This window comes from Filicampus tigris, chromosome 9 (genome assembly GCF_054856515.1).
Source record: "Filicampus tigris isolate MCC_2025a chromosome 9, RoL_Ftig_1.0, whole genome shotgun sequence".
Classification (NCBI taxonomy): domain Eukaryota; kingdom Metazoa; phylum Chordata; class Actinopteri; order Syngnathiformes; family Syngnathidae; genus Filicampus; species Filicampus tigris.
This window is the reverse complement of record NC_141225.1, coordinates 8,125,103-8,148,343: the sequence shown is the minus strand read 5'-3', so window position 1 is coordinate 8,148,343 and position 23,241 is coordinate 8,125,103. Positions and strand designations below refer to the sequence as shown.

The 23,241-nt window shown below is 40.1% G+C and overlaps 1 protein-coding gene across 5 annotated transcripts in view; it reads right to left on the bottom strand.

Annotated features, from left to right (window-relative positions):
• Positions 1-23,241, bottom strand: part of cacna2d2a (calcium channel, voltage-dependent, alpha 2/delta subunit 2a) — a 193,893-nt gene that overhangs the window by 83,231 nt on the left and 87,421 nt on the right. For all 5 annotated transcript variants that reach the window (XM_086041898.1, XM_086041900.1, XM_086041901.1 and 2 more), the window contains exon 4: positions 18,276-18,335. In XM_086041898.1, coding sequence (XP_085898024.1) covers positions 18,276-18,335 — 60 coding nt within the window. The remainder of the gene's footprint in view (positions 1-18,275; positions 18,336-23,241) is intronic.

Here is a 23,241-nt window from a genome sequence, read left to right as displayed (position 1 = left end):
GCGATTGAGGTGGACGGGATCAAATACTTATTTCACTTGAAATGCTGTGACGTTCTTTGTTGTAGTCTGCTGGTGACACCATCCTTATTTCTACAGTCTCGTCTGGTTCATTGGTGGGTAGAGTCTTCTTGGATCCAATGGAGTGAAAGTGCTTAAACATTGTCCACGTGCTGCTTTGCTTGTTACCATAGTTCTGGTTTAGTATCACATGCAACTGTTTTATTTGCTGTCGTATTCCAGCCAAAAGGTTCTTGCAATGACCTTTTTGGTGTCTTTCTTTTTCGTTTTATTAATTGCCGGTTGTGCTTTACATCCGAGTATTCTTTTGGTTTCATAAATCCTACGTGATTGCTCTACAATTGTTTGTCTGCATTGTCTACATTTTACAGCTTTTGGATTACGAACTATAAAAATCACAGTCTGTTCCATTCCTTTGTAAGTGAACTTACAAAATTCAGCAGGGGATCAAACAATTATATCTCCAAAAGATCTGTACTTATGAAGGTAGTGGCACTCTACCCAGAAAGATAAAGCAGCTTTATATGATATACGAAACAAAATATTTCCAGCTTCTATTTTCTGTGAATTGCTGAATAGCATTTCATTTTCCAGAGTATTATTTTTCCTCAACCATTGTACTGCTGTCAGACCAAAGAGTGCACAGAAGTCAGCACCTCACCATCTCTTTAAAGGCCACCTCTGAGTGGTCCAATCAACAATCAAACCTCGGCTAAAAGGAAACCTGTTATTTTCAACCCTGTAATCACTTCTATCAGATTCCTTGCCATCCCTCACATTCAAATGACAAGCGGAAGGCTGCCTTTGACATTGTGTGCACAGCTGGTGCACAATTTGCACCAAGGACATGGCTTAACGAGTGAAAAAGTACACTTACGTATGCCTCTGCCAAACACTTCATAACGTCTGTCAACATCCACCAGTCACAACATTATGACTGCTTGTACAATTCATAATGTTTATGAATATCTCAGGTAACCAAAATTGAGACGGCGCTCTCTTTTTGATGGAGTTGTACACTACTGCAAAATAAATAACAGTGGTTAACAATTAGAGATAATAGGAACCAGAGATGCAAGTAAACTTCTAGATAAATTTTTTATGCGCTGACTAGCCCATCAGGTTTGAATAATAATAATAATAACAATAATAATATGTAATGTAGCAATATATTTAATAATAGTTATGAATTAGGGATTAGTTTGAGCAACAGGTGGTATTTTTTTCTGAAACGTCATAGCCATAAATTACAACGCATGGAAAAAAAATCGGAATTGCAGTTTTTATAGGTCAAACTTAAACCAAAAAAAAGAAAATACTCCAAAAACCTGATGTGCTAGAAAAATGTAAAGACATTTTTTAAATCAAGATCCAAAATACATTTATGGACGCATAAAGCCATCTCTGATTTAAATTTGCTGTTGACCAATGTAAATTAAAAAAAAAAAAATCTTTCATTATTCACTATGTCAAGGAGACTTTTTAAATTAGCACCAAAAATGGAACACTATCTTTGCAAAAGCCGAATATTTGACACATCTCTCCATTTGGATATCGGTAATACAGGGTGGCCATAAAGGCCTCTTAAAATTTTACAAAACATCAGTAGGGGGTGCCATATGATGCTAATAAAGCTTTATATTCACATAATCCGTCTGTACTTTCTACCAACAATTCCGAGCAACCCTCAATTAACAAGGCTAATTCTCCTCCAGGTGTTTCATGCGGACATGCTTGAAGGAACCAACTAATATTACAGTGTTTTAATGTTTGCTAAATTGTTCAATAGTAGAAAAACCTTGCCCAAATTGTTATTGGCATCGGGCTATTTACAACCCCGCTGTGACCAGAGGGGGGCCAAGAGGCCACAGCTTCAGCCTTTCAAATAACATTACATGGGTGTTGGCTGTGTGTGTGCGTGCGTGTGTGTGTGGGTGTGTGTGTGTAGGGGTGTGTTTGAGCGTGTAGAAATGGGAAAATCAAGGAGCGCAGAAGCATAGCTTGCTGGATTTCACTTGCCTATTGATTGTCATCTCCTGTGAGGCAGGGCCATCGATCGATGGGATTTAGACATGGGAGGGGGCTGGAGGAAGGTTCTATACTTGCATCACAGTTGGCTAAACCCACACTGATGCCTAAACTTTTCTCTTGGTTCTACTCATGATACACTCATACTACATAATACTTGCTACATGCTTAAGCGGGTTACACACATTTTCCCCCACATGCTATTAAATTCAGTAAAGGGACAAATCTCACATAGCTCTGAAAGATTATTGTAAGCTATTATCCTGTGATGTGGGGTGTGTGAAGTCATTTTTTTCCCCTCCCCAATCTGCTCGAAAAATGCTCCCGGTAGACAATTGTAAATGTGAAACCTGTTCAGTATTCACAACATCAAATTTTTAGGTGTGGTCAACACCAAGTGCAGCAGGGACACAGGGATTCTGTGATTGTGATGTGAATTTTCCCTCCCTTGCGATCAAAATCAATAAAAGTCCAATGTGTGTTTTGGGTGATTTTTCCTCCTTAGTTGCCACGGAAATTGGTCCAAGCAGCGTAAAGGTTAAACCTGTTCAATGCTTCCAGTGGAAAATCCTGAGGCCTACTGTAGGTGTGTGGTCATCATCAAGTTAAATTGTGGCCTGAAACAGAACGATAGCCAATCGGGAATCAACTCAAAGCATATGCTGTTATCGGAGAGAAATAGTTAACATTTCGCGCAGGTCATTCAGCAACCGCAACGTGGTTACTAGTGCTGCACTGGAAAAACAAGCGATATGGATGTTGACTATAGCGATATTGATATTAATGCAATATTTAACATGTACCTAAAGAAATGACATTTTTATGATCTAATGAAAGAAGTAATTCATTTTCATTCAGCAAAATAAGGAAGCTCAATGTGTTCTTAGCTAATTAATTGTAATTCCCTAGATAATGTCCAATTATTGGGTTGCGATGCACATTTAAGTCTGCATGTGACTGGTCAAATTCAGATAAAAGCACACAATTCGATAAGAAAGTTATTTAATGTCATTGCAATATGCATATCGCAAAGGCCATTATCGCAATATCGATATTTTTTTGATATATTGTGCAGCCCTAGTAGTTACCACATAAAACAGCTTGCTTAGCTTCTATTCCATCTTCCTCATTGTATTTTCCATCAGTCTGTATACCCTATGGCACTGTGCAGGTCAGCCTTGGTACTATGACAAATGTCTGGTTTGAGGGAGGAGACTTGCGATTGTCGGATGAGATGTGATGTGTGTGATGTGCTGGTCATCGCGAGTTTACCTCAGACTCTAATAACAGTAAGCACACTTTGAGGATATTGGTTGTGTAAAAAATTGGCATGTGTTTACCCTCATTAGTAGTTCAGTATATACGGACAAAGATTTCTTCTGAAGCAGAGAAATACAAGGCGAGGTGTGAAAAAGCCAATTTTGGGGATGAAACTTATTATTTCTAACTTTAAAGTCGAAGTCAACTCAAAAATGTTCTTTACAATAACATCGATGTGACCCCTCTAGTCTAAACATGGTAATTTTACTGATATTGTGTTTGTGGAATATGAATTAAGCGACAAAATCCACCCATTTTTGTCCTTCTCAGGGGGCGGCCATTTTGCCACTTGCTGTCAACTGAAATGACATCACAATTGTTGACCAGAGCTTGGCATACCGCCTATGTGACGGACCGGTCCGCCTATCCGCCTATGGAGGATTGCCATTTTGTCGGCAATAAACGATAGATGGGAAACTTAAAAAAATGCATCGTCGGTAGCCCAGTTTTTCCCCATCTATGTAATCGTCCATTTTAATTCATATTTCACAAATTCAATATTAATCAGAATGTCGTGTTTCGACTATTGGGGCCACATACAACATATTGTTGTAAAGAAACTGTTTGACTCGACTTCCCCTTTCAGAGTAACACTTGGAAAAAAAAACGATAGTGCACTCAAGATTAAAATGATCTCTCTGTACAATTACCACACAATCAGATCGAAAGTCTGCAGAGCTGAGGAGAAGAGAGAAGGCTATTGTAATAAAGACAACAACATCTTAACCGTCCAGCGGCTTGTCGTTTTCCCCAGGTGGCCCCCTTGTTTATTTCCTTTTCGAGTACCAAAACGTCCATTCTGTGTTTCGAAATAACATGTTTATGGATTGCTAAAAACACTCAGGCGGACGAGATGAGATTGCCCAGAGAGGAAATTGACAAGAGTTTATTTGTGATTACACAATGTAGCCATGTTTATCACAGTTTGAAATGGACAGCATGTTTAGAAGCAGCCCCGCCCAGCACAACTCCTTGGACCTGTTTATAAATCCTTGATTGAGGTGCCGCTGACACAACAACTTTGGCAACTATCACTCTCTTCTACAAGATGGAATTCAACATAGGTGGGACTGTGAATGGTCTGTATCTTGCCTGTGACCGACAAGTCCATGGTGTACCTTGCTTCTATCACCAAAAGTCAGTTGGGTTAGAAGGCAGCTCAAGGCTTTAAAGACACATGCATGTAGACAGACACTATAAACAAGAATTTTGTATACCAGTGGTTTTTAAACTTTTGACCTGGCTCTCAAAGTACCATCATAATGACCTACGTTAAATTAGCGTAGGCCTCTGTGTTCATCAAAAATAAGGCAGAACCTTTCTCCCTAAAAATTATATTTCATATTATTGTAAGTGACAGTCACATCATGTACAGTTTGAATATGAACACTGCGCTTAAATATAGAGGATTTTTTAAAAACTATTTAAATATTTTAAAACAAATGAAAAGATTAAACGCAACTGTATTGTACTTAAAATTTAACACTGGCGGTGCTTGTGCCACAGTTAGAGAATCAATGTTGTATGTGTTTTATTTTTGCAATTTATTTTTGTTCAAATAGGTTTCAAATGTTTTTTAAAAATGTGTGTTTTAAGGAGATTAAATGTGTTGAATTTGCGTGGCAGGGGTAAAACTAAAATACGTTTGCTGGTGTCTCTGTAGCACAGATTTTCAGCTATTGCAGGAGGGTCTAGAATGTATCCCCCGTGATAAACAGGGGCTCACTACACCCCATACTCATAGCCTTTAATTCCCCTCATCTGTCCGGCTGAGAGCATCACCCCCACAATCACCTTTTCCTCCCACCCAGCACACTAATTTACCTTTTTTCCGTATCGGCACGTGACTCTAATCAGGCATGAAAACAGTCGGAATCTATCATATTGTTGCAAATAGCGCAGAGGAATCCTAATAGCGCCCCTCTATTAATAATGTATTGGAGCTGATTTCATTTGCCTTTATAATTAGGCCAGGTAATGAATCCCAGCAGGGGCGACAGTGAAACCATTAAAGAGAAATCTCAGAGAGGCGGAGGACCGGCGGAGAAGCGAGAGAGGTGGTGCGACTTGATATGCCACAACCTCGCGAGAAGATTCTTCTTGTTTGTAGATTTTTGTGCCTTCCTAATTTGTCTTTGGCTGAACACTCTGCTGACTGACAGTCTAATTAGATTAGAGCTGCATGCTCTTTGGGCACATTAGGAGCGATGCAGCGGTGCATTTTAAACTGGCGGGAGGAGCAGCCTGTCAAAGCCACAGAAAAGGTGTTTATGCATGGGAGACGGTGCATTTAATTGCGCGTGCATGTGTGTGGGGACTGGGAACTGCATAAATATGATTGTGTCTGTTGCTGAGTGCATTTTGTTTGATTATTATTACTTCCCCCAAGGACGTCACGTTTTTAGTGTTTTTTGGGGGTTTTTTGTGAGCGTGATTACGCACATTACATCACTTTGCCTTATCAAAACCAGTGCTTTTTAAATGTTTCTTACAGGAGAAACCTTTTTAGAAGGAGCCCCTCATAATCCCAAAGACATATAAACATACTGTAAATACCATGTGTATTCATTTTTTCAACGTTTCAACCCTAATATTGATATTTTTCCAGTTAAGCAGGTTTAGGTTTAGCACCACTTGCTGATGGCTAGAATGTGAAATGACTGATGTAGAGATGACAAATATTCGTTATATGTCACACTTATATCGGAGATTTTAATATGCTTTAAGATAAGGAGGTAAGGAGTTATTCAACAGCTGATTTATGTCAGAAATACATAAATGCGATTTAAAAATGAGCAAAAATCTGCCATTTTTTGTGGTTTAGTACTTTAAAACTTTAAAACAAATGTTCTTGCATATAAAGTGCTATACATAGAGTAAAAATCTATAATTCAATAACATATATAGTGCAAACAATACAATAAAAACACAGATCGTACAACTGTTACGAATTGTCTGTATTTTGTTAGGGAAATGACTGAATACTAACTCGATATGTCCATAATACTGATTGTTTCATATATTTTCAAAAATCCTGGGTCACATTGTGCAAACAGGTTAAAAACGAGCAAAAAAAATTCATAGATAATTGCGATGCCTGTTTGACGATACGCCAATTGCAGACATGGTGTCGTCCCACCGTTAGACTCCAGTGACGTAGTGCTCACACATTCGCAGAGGCAGCTAGTAGACTAGTCCGACGGTAGCTAAAAGCTAACCATTTGAGGCTAACCCTGATCGCCGCAAGCGCTAATAGATCCATATCAGCGGCAAGGATCAAGGACAGCGACAAAATGTGAAGCTTCATCACCAGATTATTATGTTCAATAATGCTCAGACAACAATTTAGTGTTAACGAAAACTTAATTCATCATAGAATACCAATCGCCATGACACTTTGCGGAACCTGTGTCTTTACTGTCGTAATACTTGTGGAAATACGCCGGATTAGCATAGATAATTGTGAGTGATATTTTAAATCATTTTCTTTTATTTGTTTCTATGTCGGTCTTTGAAAATATGTCTCCACATGAAATTGGCTAGGGGCACTATAAAGTTTGGGGACTACTGCCTTTATTTATAAAAATATGCATGTGCGTTTATTTGTGTGTACATTGTTGGAATGTCAGCGTTAAGTTAATATGTTAATAATATACTGTAATCAATGGTTAGTGGGCTGACTCCAAAATAAGGTGTGTTACAGTAATCCATCTGAGATCTAACAAATGCATGGATTATTGCTTCGAAGTGCTGTTGAGAAAGGAGAGGCTTTACCTTAGCCAGCTGCCTGAGATAAAAAAAAAAAGCTGGATTTAACAACAGCACTAAATTGCTGATTTAAAATCACTGCCCAACAGAAAACTAAGATTGAGGCTGTTGGCTTTAGATAAGGCGCCAGTGGGCCCAGGTCAACAGGGTGGGAGGTACAAGGGCCACTGGGACCAAACACCAACTTCTCTTTTCTTTTCATTGAAATTCAGTGCCATCAAGACCTTGATTTCCTCCAGACAGGACAAAAGTAGCCTTAATGAGAAAGTGTTTTTTTTTTTCCCTCATGGGGACATATATCTGTCATTTGCACAGAAGTGGAAGGAAATACCATGTTTTCAAGATGGAACCTAACAGCAGCAAATACAGTAAAAACAGCAGGGGCCCCAAAATAGAACCCTGTTGAACACCATATATATCAGAGGGGTAGAGCAGGACTCAGAGCAACCAAGGCTAACATAAAAAGTCCTGTCCGCCAAATAGGATCTAAACCACTCTAGAGCGCTATACCACTAATGGCCATCTGGTGATGTAACAATCCAACAGCGTGCTCCACTCTATCGAACGCTGCAGTCAGATAACAAAACAAGACACACATAGTGTCCAGTGTCATTTGCAAGGGGGATATCATTAAAAACTCATAACTCACAATTGCTATTATTACATTTATTATATTTTTATTTCTTTCATTATTTCTCACAAATTTATTTTTCCGTTGTCCTTTCAACTTATATTTAAAGTTTTCAAAGATTCAAGGAATTTTCCTTTTCTCAAAATTCAAGGATACAAAGATCAAAGGAGTTTTTTTTCCACATGACACAGCATAAAATACAACGCCAGAGGTTCCAGGTTAGCCCAGTAAGTCCCCGATTTGTGAAAATAACATAAGATAAAATAAATATTATAAAGAGATAAGGGGGATGGTTATTATGGGTTAGGGATCAATGTGTTCAAAAATGCAAGGCATCAAAGGTGTGGATAGCAGCAGAATGAAAATGCAAGAGGCGTGAATTTCACATGATATTTACAAGGTCATTTTCTACTTGACAAAAATAATAGAGTGTTCAAGAATAAAGTGTTCAACGTGCAGGGATGAATGGGCATGAAGTTATGATGATAGTTTTGAGTAGCTGAGTTGTATTAGTTGAATAAATACTAAGATTTGAAATCAATGCATAATCATTTTATTAATCGTGATTTCAATCTAAATCAAAATAATTGTGATTATTATGTTTTGGATAATTGTCTAGCCGTAAACAACACGGGTCACAGTTTTTCCTTTGCAGCACACCACTAGATGTGCAGAGGGGACTCTCTGAATACAATTGGCTCGCAATTGTTCAGTTCAGTTTTATCCATCAAGTGTGCGACGACCCTAAAGCTATACGATCAGGTGCTTATCCACATAAGGATTTTTCAGCATTAGTGATTATATTTGTTCATTATGAACTATAAGGCCACACAGTCATCCCTCAAAAAAGGTGACATGATCAAATCGTGGCACCTGTCCCTCACCCCATCTGTTTTTACAGCAGTGGCACACACTTGGGCCGGCCAACATGTTGCAACCACTCTGACTGTCGCACATTATGGGTGTCACAGTGTTGATCGTAACAAGCGCCGCAATGGTCGTCCGGGGTTTTAAATCCATTGGAATGAAATGGTGTGTGAAATGGACATTAAAGCGTCAGGATTGCTGATGATTTCTCAAGGTCAGGTGCCCATCCCGGTGCGAGCAGCGTCGACCCAAAGGGAACACAATCTGTTCATCTTTGCAATTTTCTTAAGCAGCGTACAGCAGTTTCAGAGACAAATATCAAAGTCCTTTTTATTTGTTTGTTAAATGGAAAGTGGGCAGAGAGTGGGGACACTTGGAAATACCTCAGCAGGTCACTGCGGTGTCTTTTTCTTTTTTTTTTCTTTTTTAGGAGTCAGACCATAAAGCAATTGTGGGTCCCTCGGTTTTCTAGCAAGTAGCTGAATGTGCGTGCACTGCAGACCACTGAGAGCAATGTGTTTTAACACACACTGAGCGTGTTTTTCTTGCTTTAAACACGTTTTTTTAAACATTTTTTCTGCATTAAGATTTGGATTAAGAAGATTAAGAACTTCTTTTGAGTTCCTCAACTAACTAGTTGAATCAACCCAAGATACAGTTCATCTGTAAAGTATTCACAGCGCTTCACTTTTTTGCCTTATTTAAAAATAGATTAACTTTTATTTTATTCAAAATTCTACATATAACACCCCATATTGACTTTTGTTTTCATTGTTTAGATGATTGTTCCTCAATGATAGTGTTTGACACAGTGTAGTCCGGCCATCGCTTGAAAGTGACTCTGGATGCGCAACCCAGCTGATCATGCCGACAAGCTCGTTGAGCTTTGGTCGTTAAATAAATTAGGCCTACTAACTACTTCCTAGAGCACGGGTCATCAACTTTTTTGAAACTGAGAGCTACTTCTTGGCTACTGAAGAACATAGAAGGGCTACCAGTTTGATACACATTTCTGACAGTAAATTTGCTCAAACAACTAATTATGTGAATCTATGTGAATACACCGAACATGTTGTTTTCACACAGCAAAATTAGTAAAATTAACATTTAATAATAATTATCAACAATTATTGAAATAAGGTAGAAAACAGATAAGCATCACAACTATTCCTCTATTTCTATATCTCTGCAAGTGTTAATTTCCAAGGAAATTATAATGTACCATCACTGGTGAGGTACTTTAAAAACAGGACCTCGGGCTACCCATGTGGTCACGTTGGTGACCCATCTCCAAGCGTGAAAAGGGAGGAACTTGCAGCTATTAACGTAATGCAGTGCACTTAACTTTTCGTAGCATTTCCTTGTAAATCCATGTGAGAAAACATTAAATCTAAATGACTTGGCCGATGCGCCAGTGATTTTATTGCTTGATGAAAAACACACGCCTTTGAAAAAATAAAAAGGATTGCGGTCAACATAGCAGCTGCGCTTTTACAAAACGTTAAATTAGCGTCAGTTTAAACCAGTTAGGATCGTTTTTTTGCACTCGTATGGTACATATTACTTGCCCGCCCCAGCATTATGGAGCATTTGTCGTAAAATCACTCATCTGGCTTCATGTCGAGTCCGTGGGCCTGTCGCGGCTGATGGGATGCTAACGCAAAGTACACAGACACTGGACTAGATTGGCCGGGGGAAAGGACAAAGATTGCGGAGATCGCAAAAAGACATGTTATTTCCATCAGATCGTGATGTGGCAGCCGCTGTATGTTTGAAATGCATTAGTGCTAATAGCGGTGCCATTAGGGAGACAGGGAGGAGAGGGAGAGGGAAAGGGCCTGGTTGATGGCTTGACAAAACTGGCGAAAGGGAGTGACAAAGCCAGGCGCAGAGGGAGTGGGAGGTATGAGGGCAGAAAGTGAAAGAGACGGAAACAAAGACGGCGCTGTCTTCCAGGCCATTTAGTGCAATCATCACTCGCTAATCAATCAGACCTTTCATCATCGGACGGTGCAACCGCTCGTGTTCTTTCTCCTCCTCGCTGTCAGACTCCTTCACGCCTCCTCTCTACTCGACCAGACAATTGCAGAATAATGTGGCTTCTAGTGTACAGTGAAGTTTTGCTAATCTTGGGGCTAAGGGACCAAGAACTGCTGCAAATAAGAAAAAATGTGAAAAATATATGCCCAACTCCAATGTTTATAATTGCCTATATTGATAGTTCAAACACTAATTGAAAAAACGTGCACGATGCCCCCGCAGGAGGGATGCTAACGGAAAAGACAATTATTTAAAGACAACTAGCTGGCTAACTTACTATTCAAACCCACTGTGGACACGCTTCAAACGCGCCACTTACTCACGTACTTAACCATGTAGTGTATGGACCTACTTTTCCAGGCGTAGTTATTCGCCCTGTGGTTTCCTCAGTGCACCGTGACATGGGCGGACTGATATAATTTCAAGTGCTATCAGTGATTCAACTCATCTGTGAATGCAGTTTACGCAATAAAAAGAAGCTGAGCTCCACAACTTTTCCAAGTTATTAAGTTGTGAACGACACAACAACCCAGCTGCGTGTACTTACTTCCAGTGCGAGCCATGGGGTTGGTTTTGTCGTATTGTATAATTTATTTGTCCAACAGACGACAAGTCTGCAAGCAACGAGTTACTTATTTATTTTCGACACTTCCCCTCCTTCACACTTCCCGGCCTTCAAAATAAAAGCATGCCAGCAAACCACTACTAAGCAGGTTTGCTACGGCGATTTCCGGAAGTAGGGAAGTGCATGATGTGCCAGTGTCATACTTGAGTGCTGCGCGCAGCTTGATTTTCCTCCCGGACACAATTTGTTTTGAAAAAAACCTAAAAAGAAGCCTTTCACCGAGTAGGCTGAGATGAAATTTGGCCGCCTCGCAAGCACGTCACACGCAAGAGGGCCGATTAGTGGGCCGGACTAAAATCCACTTCCGGCCATGCTTAGTCCAGTCAATTTTTTAAATTTGTCACCCCCCACCCCTCCGCCCCAAAAATGGGCATCTGAGGCTCCGATCGGTTCGGCCCAGGGACGGATTGCCCAGCTCTGTATATACATATATATATATATATATATATATATATATATATATATATATATATATATATATATATATATATATATATATATATATATATATATCTATCTATCTATCTATCTATCTATCTATCTATCTATCTATCTATCTATCTATCTATCTATCTATCTATCTATCTATCTATCTATCTATCTATCTATCTATCTATCTATCTATCTATATATATATATATATATATATATATATATATATATATATATATATATATATATATATATATACACACTCCGGTTTCCTCCCACATTTCAAAAACATGCGTGGTAGGTTAATTGGACATTCTAAATTGCCCCTAGGATTGATTGTGAGTGCGGCTGTTTGTTTGTCTCTGTGTGCCCTGTGATTGGCTGGCAACCAGTTTGTGTGCGTGTGTGTGTGTGTGGGGGTGTGTGCGTGTGTGTGTGTGTGTATGATGATCTTTTGATTGAGCATCGTGATATTAGGTGACCAGCTGTGAACTGTGAGCATATTTACTCGCCAAATCAGCCAATCAGAGTTGAGCTTTTCTTTCTAACTTTGATTTGAAGTTGAAGTAAACTGAATCTGCCAAGAAGCAGTAAACGATAGTAACAATGACTGGACGTGCAGCGAAACATGGAGCTGATGGGCAGCATAATCTTCGGAAGATGAAGCTATTTTTGACAAAAGTAAAATAAGCTTTCGACCGTTGGTGTGAATGTGAGTGGGAATGCTTGTCTGTATGTGTCATTCCTGTGATTAACAAATGGCCATTCCAGCATTTACCCTGTGGTGAACCAAAGCCGCGGGTGGACATTTCACCTCCCATTGATGTCCAGCTGCAGTATTTAGCGCACGCCTTGAAGACATCAATGTTCCCTTTGGAAATGTGACGTGACCTTAAGTACAAGGGGCCGAGTAGAAGGTGAGGGCTGATTCACTTGACTTTTCACAGAGCCTCTATTTGAGATAATTGGCCCTTCAGAGGGAGAAATGGTGTTGGCCACTCTCATATGAGTCCTTCACTCACAGCTACCTGCTGCATTAGAAACAGTACACATTAGTCACATTCCGTGTGGTGAGATCGAAAGAAAAGAACAAAGTTTGCAGTCTATCTTGGTTTCATGATTCATTTTTTCAATTTAGTTTCGCTGAAGACAGCCTCAGTGATGCCATTTCTTCCTAAAACAAGCTTTTTCTTCAACAAATAAAACACATCCACCGATTTTCTAAACCGCTTGTTCTCATTGGTGGCACAGGAGAGTTGAATTCCTTCCCCGCTGACATTTGGTGAGAAGCAAGGTCCACCCTGCACTCATTGTCAGTGTCAATCATTCAGACGGCACTCATCCACTTTTCATTCACTGTTGTTGACGAGTATACTTGTCAATGAATTTTTTCAACGGGGATGGGTGGGGGAGGATCTAATGTCCCTTCACTGTAAATTTCAAGCTTGGAAACAACTTAACTGATGCACAACCACCATAACAGCGATGCACCATTTTAGAGAGGTCAGGCCTATTTGTGAGTCCACTGGGAGAAACGCTTGCATGTCGTTCAACCTACCTTATAAAAACCTGAAAAAGGCAGATCAGAATCAAACTTTTTTTCCTGGTGAAAGGAGAGAGTCCATTCTTTCATTTGGTAGATTTGGTGTACAGACGTTTAAAAGAGGTGACAGGTAAAATGAGGGTCTGAAAATGTCTGGTACTGAATGAGTTAAGGGGCGGGGTAGAGTGGTGTGGAATTCAGACACTGACGAGTCTGAGTGTGTGCTGTGGCCGACAGCTGCTCCTGCGTGCGTTTACTCATTGCGCTAATGTGTCTTAGTGTTCTTACAGTGTTGAATAAACGGCTAAAAAGTGCTTTGGTGACTCTGGCTCTCCTTTCCTACGACCAAGGGCATTGCAGTCAGTAAGTATATAGCAAAATGATTAAAAAAAACCATTGCTTAAAAAATGATAGAACAGAGGCGCGAATGATATTAGTATTATTCGTAGTGACTCACACAAGACTCACTTTCTAGTGCATTCTAATAATCTGTTTATTCAGTAAAACCTAATTAAGATTCATGGCCCCGTGAAATATTATACCGTATTAATCTTATATAAAGCCTTTAACAAATCACTACCAAATAATGTACAACGTGTTCGGGATTTAGAGAGTACTTATTGCATGAGAGGCTTTTGGAAATTTTACTGTACCAAAATTCTGAACTACCAGGAAGAGTTTTTGTGTGTCTGTATGAGTATGTAGCAGTGCAAAGCATCCATAGCTTATCTAACTTGTCTACATTACAAACGTATGGTCTGGTCACAGTAGAAGGAGGGCGGGTCTTAGCATTCATTGCTGAGACACTAGCTCTTTCTTACCATTGCTGGTATATGCTTGTTGTTTATCATGTTGGTATATAATACTTCTATTAGCGTTGTCGGAACTTAATTATTGCTGAAATATACAGTAATGTAAAGTATGCAGGATCAGTAATACATCACTTTTCTTAATCTGTTATTCATATTAGTAGGATTTATATGTGCAACTTTGCCGTTAAGGGAAGCGGATGTAGCATGTATAGCTTGTAAACTCTTTTCTTCTCGCTGCCCCTTTTTTGAGCAGCACACGTCAGGCTTGTTTTGCTACTACTAGTGAACATGGTGAGGGCTTTTTTGGCATGATACAGTGTCTGTTTGTTTCTTATAAATGCCCTGTAGTTTGGCTTCCTGGAAAAATGAAAAATGTTTGATTTGGCCTGCTGAAAAACAAACAAATCAAATCAATTACCGTATTGGCCCGAATATAAGAGGGCCCTGATTATAAGATGACCCCCTCTTTTTCAAGACTCAAGTTTGAAAAAAGTTTTTTTGAACACCAAATTAATTTCTATACAGAAAATAATTACAGTACATCTGAAACAAATGATTATAACAATATATTTGAGAGAAAAGGCATGTTATTTTGCCTCATTCAAATCTTAATGTCCGAACATTTAAATATGTAAACTAAAGTGCAATCACATTCGTAAATGAATGGCTTCAGGTTTTTGAAATGTAAATAAACCAATCTATTGTGATCAAACAACAAAATTTCAATAACTGCATTAACCATCAAAGTGAAGTCTAACTGTAACTGTAGTCTTGAAGCAAATCTGAATAAGGAAAAACATTGCAATAAAATAATGCAAACTGGTTTAATTTGAGAGTAGCCGAGATCTATCATGACAGAACATTACTCCTCACAAACAATTATCTGCCTCGCTGTGCTCAGTGTCGCTGTCCTTAATCCCATCCTCTGGCTCCTCCCATAGCACGTCACCCTCACGTGACAGGGTTTGCTTTGGCCTGCGGAGTCAAGTTCAACATTCGCTTCAATGATATCTGGCGTCATCAAGCGTCGTGAATGGGTATAATGTCTAGACCCCGAATATAAGACGACCCCCCACTTTTTCAGTCTTATTTCAATGCAAAAAACACCGTCTTGTATTCGGGACAATACGGTATATACTCTTTCCTTAGATGGCAGAAGGTACAACAAACCTGCATATTCACCTGTTGCTATTCATACAACAGAATAATAGTTTCGTGTTCAATTAAACAGATTTCACACTGATTAAGTACATTACTAACTAAAGGGAGATGAGATCGTTATTATTTCCAGAGGTACACATTCCGTCAGACCAGTCCGTCAGTCCGTCACTGACGAATGCCTGTTTTGCGGACAATTGACAAAGGACACCTTCTAAAATAAATGACAAATGATGGAAGTGGGTTTTCATCTGTCAGTGTAATTGTCACTAACCATGTCAGTCAGTGACGGTCCATCACTGGTGGATGTCCGATTTTCTGACGTTTTTTGGGGGGGGGGGACTTCTGACGGACTTACTGATGGACTTAAATGACAGATCGACTGACGGATTGACTGACTGACGATTACAATTTAATTTGTCCAGAAAAATGACGGCCTGACGAATGACGGACGGTACCCTGGCCCCTGACGGATGACGAATGACGGACCAGCAAAATTTTGTAAAATCCTCACCTGTGATTATTCCAGTATTCATACTGTTTGTGGCATTTTTGTTTAGTGGTGTGCAGTCAAAAGTTGAGAAACGCTGTCCTACCCACATGGGCGACAATAAAGTCCTGTAGTCATGGTCAAAAAAATGGAGGGGAAGGTAGGAAGTCTCCCACTTTAATAGAGAGGCAGGTTTGTACTAGCGCTGGAGAGGTTTTGACACCATACTGGATGCAGCTATGTGAGCTGGAGTCTTTGTGAGCCAGGCAGGCATCAAATCTCTCGACTGCCACTGGCTAAAGAAGCGCGAGGGAAGGTCTAAAGCCCAGAGCAGTCACCCTAACGCTGAAGCATCAGAGTGTAAGCAAGCATGAATTTATATTAAATAAAACAAATACAAAAAAGGACTTCGCAAGGAAGTCACACTCATTATTATTCGTTTGAAATCTGTTAAAGCCTTTTCTCAAACATTCCCCTGGAGGCACAGGGGGGTTAAAAATCCATTTGAGGGAAGTGTAGCATGACAGCGAACTCGTCTCCCTGGAGACAGAGGATATGACAGGAGGGAACGTGTATCTGCTACATACGTGTGTGTGTGTGTGTGTGTGTATGCATGTTTGTGGGGGCATTTGAGTGTTTACAAATTTGAGAGTCATTGGTGCGTGTGAGGATCACAAACAGATACAGACAAATACACAAAGCTCTGCAATATTGTGTTTTTGTTGTTGGATTTTTTTTTAGATTTCAAGAGCGGATCTCTGTTTTAAAGGTCAGCGAGAGCATGCTATGTTCAAGTTGGACAGATATAACAAATAATACGAGAGAAGCCAAGAAAATGACAAACCATCCTCAAATGCTAGTATCGTGCATTTGTGTTCTAATGCTTTTGTTGTTGTATATCGCAATTGAGCTCTGTGATCATATCAGATGAAGCGAGGTACACACATACCGATATTCCGAGTTTGTGCCTGATTCACTCCTGCTGATCAAAGTCAGCTACATTGTAAGGCCTGATTACACTGGATAGCAGCAAATTTTATTCAGAAATGACTTGGGAAAAGTATTTTTGACGCTGATTTAAAAAATATCTATTTATTCCCACCACATCAGGTTTTGGAGATATTTTTATTTCTGTTTTTAAGTTTGACTTATAAAAGCTTGCGCAATATGGGTTGCACCATAATTTATAGCTATAGCGTTTCAGAAAAAAAATCCTCCTGTTGCTAAACCTAATCCCCTAATTCATAAATATTACAAAATATATTATATCGTCATAAAATATAGTATATAATCATCATCATCTATTATTATTTTAAAAAAACATGACATGCTCGAGAAAAAAACAAGGGCAGATTTGGAATCAGGGCAAAACAATCATCGAGAAAAAGATTAATGTATTTCTGATTAGAAAATTATATATAAATTTACTGACCAGTGTTATCAGATGTTTCTAAAAGATTATCTTGAGCAAATATCCTGAACTGCGAAGCATCTTAAGAGTGAATTTTTTCTTCCTCCGATATTTGGTTGGAAACTGTTTAATTGCTACGATCGTAAACCCATACGACACTAAAAAGGATCGTCACCATTGTTCACTGGGACACGCACGTACTGATAATCGGTCCTAACATCCTCAGTTTTCATCCCTTACAAAGTCAGCAAACGCCCGATTGTGAGACGTCTCTAAAATATAATCCTCAGAGATCTGTTGTGTAATTTCCTGCCACAATCTGCTCGCAAAACAGTGATTGTGATCATAAATCGTTAGCCTAATTGCATTAATTTCCCATATAATTTTAAACTTCATATAACAATAAAAGATACCAATTTGCTTTGTGACTGTGTAAATTCTCAATTATCTTGGTCATGAGACTCATCAAAGGTTGAATCGAGGCAACAGGACTCTTCTTGTTCATTGAATTTGTTGTGGTTTTTCCCTGTTTTCCAAAAACTTTCAAATATGACATAATCATGTTTTTAGGCTAAGGAAATGTTAAACCTGTTCAATATTTACAAGGGTGAGTCCTTGTGTGTGTGGTTAACACCGAGTTGTGCCGAGCCATAGACTACGCGATTGTGACTCGAAAATGAAAGCTAAAATTGAGAAGAGTTTGCAACTGCGATGAAGTTACTTGATAGGCTAGCTTGTTCTATTTCTTACCATACTCCTACTCTTTTATTTTCTTTGCATTTACCAGCAGTCTGGATACCCTGTGGCACCATGCTACCTCTCACAGGTCAGTCTTAGTACAACGGTGTTGCTCATCTGGAGTACACCACACACAATGAGAGAAGTGAGAAAACACTTGCCCTTTTTGTCCTCATCGTGGGGTCTCTCACATTTGACAAATTGGTTGAAACGTTACAAATACGTATGTGTGTACCCAGCCTTACGTTTAACGGGAGAGAAGTAGGTGAGCTGAAAGTCAGGAGGGAGTAGCCATGTAATGGGACGTTACACCAGTTGCCCGGAAAGGAAACAAGAAGGGAAGGGAAAGTCGTCTGGGGAAGAATAGGAAAAGAGAGGTCGTGTCCTACTTTACCGTCACTCCATCTTGCCACTCGTGATCCTTCTGAAGCTGCTCTGCCTCATTGGCCAGTTTCTGGAAGGAAACACAAAATCAACAGCGTGAGTGTCACAAGTCAACAGGGCTTTCATTGGTTATTATACGCGTGTCCAATCCAAGGCACAGTCAGTTAAACCTCTCATTGCGTTTGTGTCTCAGGAAGTTCAGCAATAATGTTCATGGGTCAATTTGACTCGAGGCATGTTTAATCACCCAAATGTGTCAGTAGTAGGGAATAAAAAGCCCACTAACCATTGCGTATATTATTAATTCAGTTACTAACCTTTGAAAGGAACCAAGTTTCATTTTATATGTTGCTTATACTTAGACTACTGCGAACCCTCACAAAAGCAAAAATCCCTGAGTAATTGAGGCTCACTCCAAAAGGATTTGTCTAGTTTGGTCTAAATGAAGCCCCTCAACTCACTTCAACAGTTCCTTGGATCAAAGATGCCACTAGAGGGCACCGAAGCAATACTGCTGATGTAAATGACTGGGAAAAAAAGGTGGACAGAAATGATTTATTCAATTGCCTTACTATACACTTACTCCCACCACACTATATTTCACTTAAAAATGGGAATTATTATTTTATTGTTAAAATAATGTATTTTACATGCACATCAACATTATCCATTTTACGTCATCTATGAATTTTAAAACTCAAATGCATTGCTTGCTCCCTTTCTCTGCCGTATCTCTACTAATGGCCCCTAGGTAGTGATCTTGAGCCTGATATGTAAGCTGAACTCATTTACGGAACCCCGAATGAGTGCCAAAACACATCCCGATTACATAATTTAATGTTCTAAATACCTAGATTCCGATTCAGACAACTTTGTTCATCCCAGAAATGGTCGTTTCACCCACTTGCAAAAGGTATGCTTAGAGCATGGATAGTGAAGCTGAAATACTCAAATAATCACCGTAGAAGAATGTGTGGAATAAAGCAAACCGAAAAAAACAAGCAGAGGATAGAAAGAGTATTAAAAGCTGTTACAGGCAATTTACAAGGCAGCTTTTGGGGTTTAAAAGTGGTGATCCATCTTTCTTGGCGACAAAACCCCCCCCGACATACTGATGAATTAATACTAAAGCACCTCTTCTTCCAAATGTAGTCTGCTGTAATGCTATTCCATTTGTCTTTCAAAATCACCTGAGCGAGCCTTTAACTAAAGATTGCATTGTTGTCCTAATGGGAACATAGTCGAGTGAATCAACAAAATGAGGATCTAATTAGTGCATTGAAATTATTAACCCGGGAGCCTAAGCAAAAACACTGAGTGTGTGAGTGTGTAAGTATACGCGTGTGTGCTTGTAAAGAGACTCATTGATGTTAACGAGGCAAGCGCAGTGAAACATTACGTTGTTCAATATGGGGAAAATTCCACAAATTCTAGGCCGTCAAACTAGCTCATTGCATGTGGTTAGTAACCTCATACGAAATGTATACGGTCGTAAATCGAGAACCCCTTGTGAATTATTCCTCAACTTGAGGTAACCTTGAAATAACGACAGTGTATCTACGACAAAGCCTCCATTCTTTCTTTTCCCAACCCCTGTCAGGATCCATGATCTAGCTTCCCTTTCATCTTTTTTGATGGGGCCTTTTTCAGCAGCAAGAATCTCCTGTCGGCACTCTGTCTATCTCCGAAAAATACACCCTCCCCCAATCGCCCAAGTCGGCCATCATTCCTCTAGGACCCCATCTTATCCCCGGCATTTTAATGCAGTCTCACCGCACCCAAACAGCCATGCGTCTTCGGCGTTTGCCCAGATGGATGGGCAAGACAAACAGCCAATGAATCAGAGTGAGAGATGCGAGATGCACTTGTATAAGCCATACCGGTGGCTGGAACCCAAGCAGCTTAGAGGACTGGATGAGAGTGGTTAGATCAGCACCAATCGAAAAGCTCACAACACAGGACCACACAACACTCGCCACCAGAAGAGCTGACCCCACAAGTGCCTGATTGTTATACCGTCGTCGTCCATCTACGACGCATGACGGCCCTATTTGTCTCCGAGCCTTCTGGCAAGGTCAAGAAACATAAACACGATGGTAATGGATGGCGATGTCTGTCCACAAGGTCTACTACGTACAACTTATGTGAGCTACAGCCTACACTCAAACACATTTCCTTGATTGATGCTCGGGGACACTAATTTCATTCAGGTCATATTCAGAAACGGACCATAATTTGCATGAAAAATATGCACTCAAAAACAATGGTAGCTAGCTAGCCACCAACTGGCAGAAATTGACAGACATTCTCATTTGACTTTTGAGATAATCTATTAGTACATGGTTTCGCAAAATTTATTGAGCAAAGGTTCATATCTTACATTAGAAATCTAATGGCACACCATCATATACAAATGTCACAAAAAATATAAAGTATAAAGTGAACCCCTGATTTCTTATGATTCAGCATTTGCAAATTCACATATTGCCTGATTTTTATCACTTTAGGGCAGAATCTGTGCCAAGAAACTGCGTTAGAGTGAGTTGAGAAGCTTAGGCAAAAGTAGTGTATCGGCGCCAGCTTGTTGCCATTTTGTTGCCAAGGAACTACCTGTATGTTGAGGTGAGTTCAGGAGCTTAATTTATCCAAAAGTAATGGCTTGCTGCCCTCTTGTGACATCTATAGGCAATTATAAACCTTTTTGGGGGGTGTCAATTACAAATACTCAGAGATTTTTTTTTCTTTTAATGAGAATAGCAGGGATTCACTGTACTTACAAGCTTACATCTTTCCGTTATTAAGATTGTTGTGATATGAGGGTTGCTGGGCTGATGTTGAGGCTCTCTTTGCCACAATCTAGCTGTGGCATATCTGAAGCATGCTCAAATGTGGGCAAAGAAACACTGAGGGCCGAATTCACAAGAGGATTGCGTGGCTTTTTGTGGTGCTAATTGGTAAAAATGGAGCAAACAGATAAGAGTTTTATCCAGTTTTAGACATGCGCAAATGGTGAAAAATGTTACTGAGAAACCAAGAAAGCGTCTCCGTACGGCTGAGGTATTTGCGCGTACTTAATTGAGGTGGTAATGTGCTTATATTTGGTGAAAACTGCCCACCTCTATGCAAATTAGCCTCATTGATAAACAACGTCTAATTCACTTACGCCAGTGCTAATAGCCACACGCCGTTTGAGTGACGCAAATAACGCCTATAAAAAGCTGGTGTAAACTTCGCACTCCTCTGTGGAAACCTCTTTTTTGAGGCATTATACAACCTGCGACATCTGAGCTACGTGAGGGAACGCTCTGAGATGTACAAACCCTCATCCTAAATTACCGCATTCAACAAGCCATTTAAAACACATTATTAACATTAAATTAATGGGACCTTCTTCTTGTTTGGAGTGAAATCCAAGACACATCGGTTGCTTAAAAATGACATTGTGACTTTAAAACCTAACCTAATTCATAAAACAATCATTGATTGACAGAACAATAGCATTTCAACAAAGTTCTTGGCGGCCAATAAATCCATTTGTCACACCCACGTTGGAAGTAATGATCCTCTAAAAATCCAAAGATGCTTGCTGATGTCTCTGCTGTCATAAAAATCCTGCCGGTGAAGGGTTGCGTTGCCTCACTGTGAAATCACAGAGCGAGAAGACAGCAAAAAAAATGAAGGTGAGGCTCAGCATGAAGCAATTATAATCTTTAATATTCATTTCGGTTCTGTTTGCGCATGTCCAAAGGGGGAAAGATTTGTTCACTCAAAGTCTTTGCCGGGGAATGACAGCCCACCAGGGACAGGCGGCGTCACGCTGTGCAAAGCGTCAACTTGACACCGGACCACCTGCGTGATTGCAGCGGCCCGTGAGGCCCTTCCATTGAAGCATTAGCTTATAAAGGGCACTTCACACCGTACACTGCCGCCTGTGTTACCCGGACACACACTCGGCCAAAACAGCTCCACAACGCGTGTGTTTGAGCGAGAGGGCACTTGAGGGAACACAAGACGGTCCGTACGTGATTGCGGCCTTGAATGCAGCCACTTGACGCGTTCCAAATGACCCCGCTGGCTTTGTTGCCGGATCGTCGGCACATCGGGGCGGACAAAACTGAGAAATGACTCGGCTGAATAATGTGTTGAGAGAAGGGCATTGCTGAACTCTTCACTGATTGGCTGATGTGATCCATCCTAATCAAGGAAGTGAGTCTGGGGACCCTTGAGCACATCTTATCCATGCAGTACACAATTTGTCATGGTTGCAAACTACGATTAAAGCCGTTAACGAAAAGGCTGTCACACCAGTCGATGACTACAAAACACAAGGACAGTAATTCACAAAGTCACTTCTTTTTCGTGGAAGCTATCCCCAGCTCAAAAACTAACTGTGCTCTTTCTGAATTGCCACAAGATGGCACCAAAACCTCAGTCTGATAGGAAACTAGTTTATTGGTGTCAAGGAACTATGTTGAAGCGATACATGTCAACTGTGAGACAAGCTATGCGTGTCAGACAGAAGATAAGTATTGCCCATGTTGTTAGTGGAAGACGGTGCGAAGGAGACTTGACTGCCTGCGCACGCAAACACGCATGAGCTTGGAATTATATGAAACTGTTTTGGGATATCATAGTTTGTGGTAAAACTTTGACTATAATGAATTATAAACATTTAGGGAATTGTCATCAATTACTCACAGTTTTTCACTGTTCACCGCAGGGCTCGGACCTGACTACTGTAGACAAACACTTTTCCAGCTGCAAGCTGCATTTGGTCACTTTCTGAGAGCCAAAAAGAAGTCAGTAGGTTCTCGATAATTCCCTATTCGGGCTCCAGCACTCCGGAATGCAGTACCGGTAGAAATGAGAGCTGCTCCCTCAGTGGAAATGTTTAAATCTCGGCTTTAGACTTGTTTTTATCCACTTGCATTTAGTCAAACCACACACAGGCCTCTTTTCCTGCTGCTTCTCCTTTC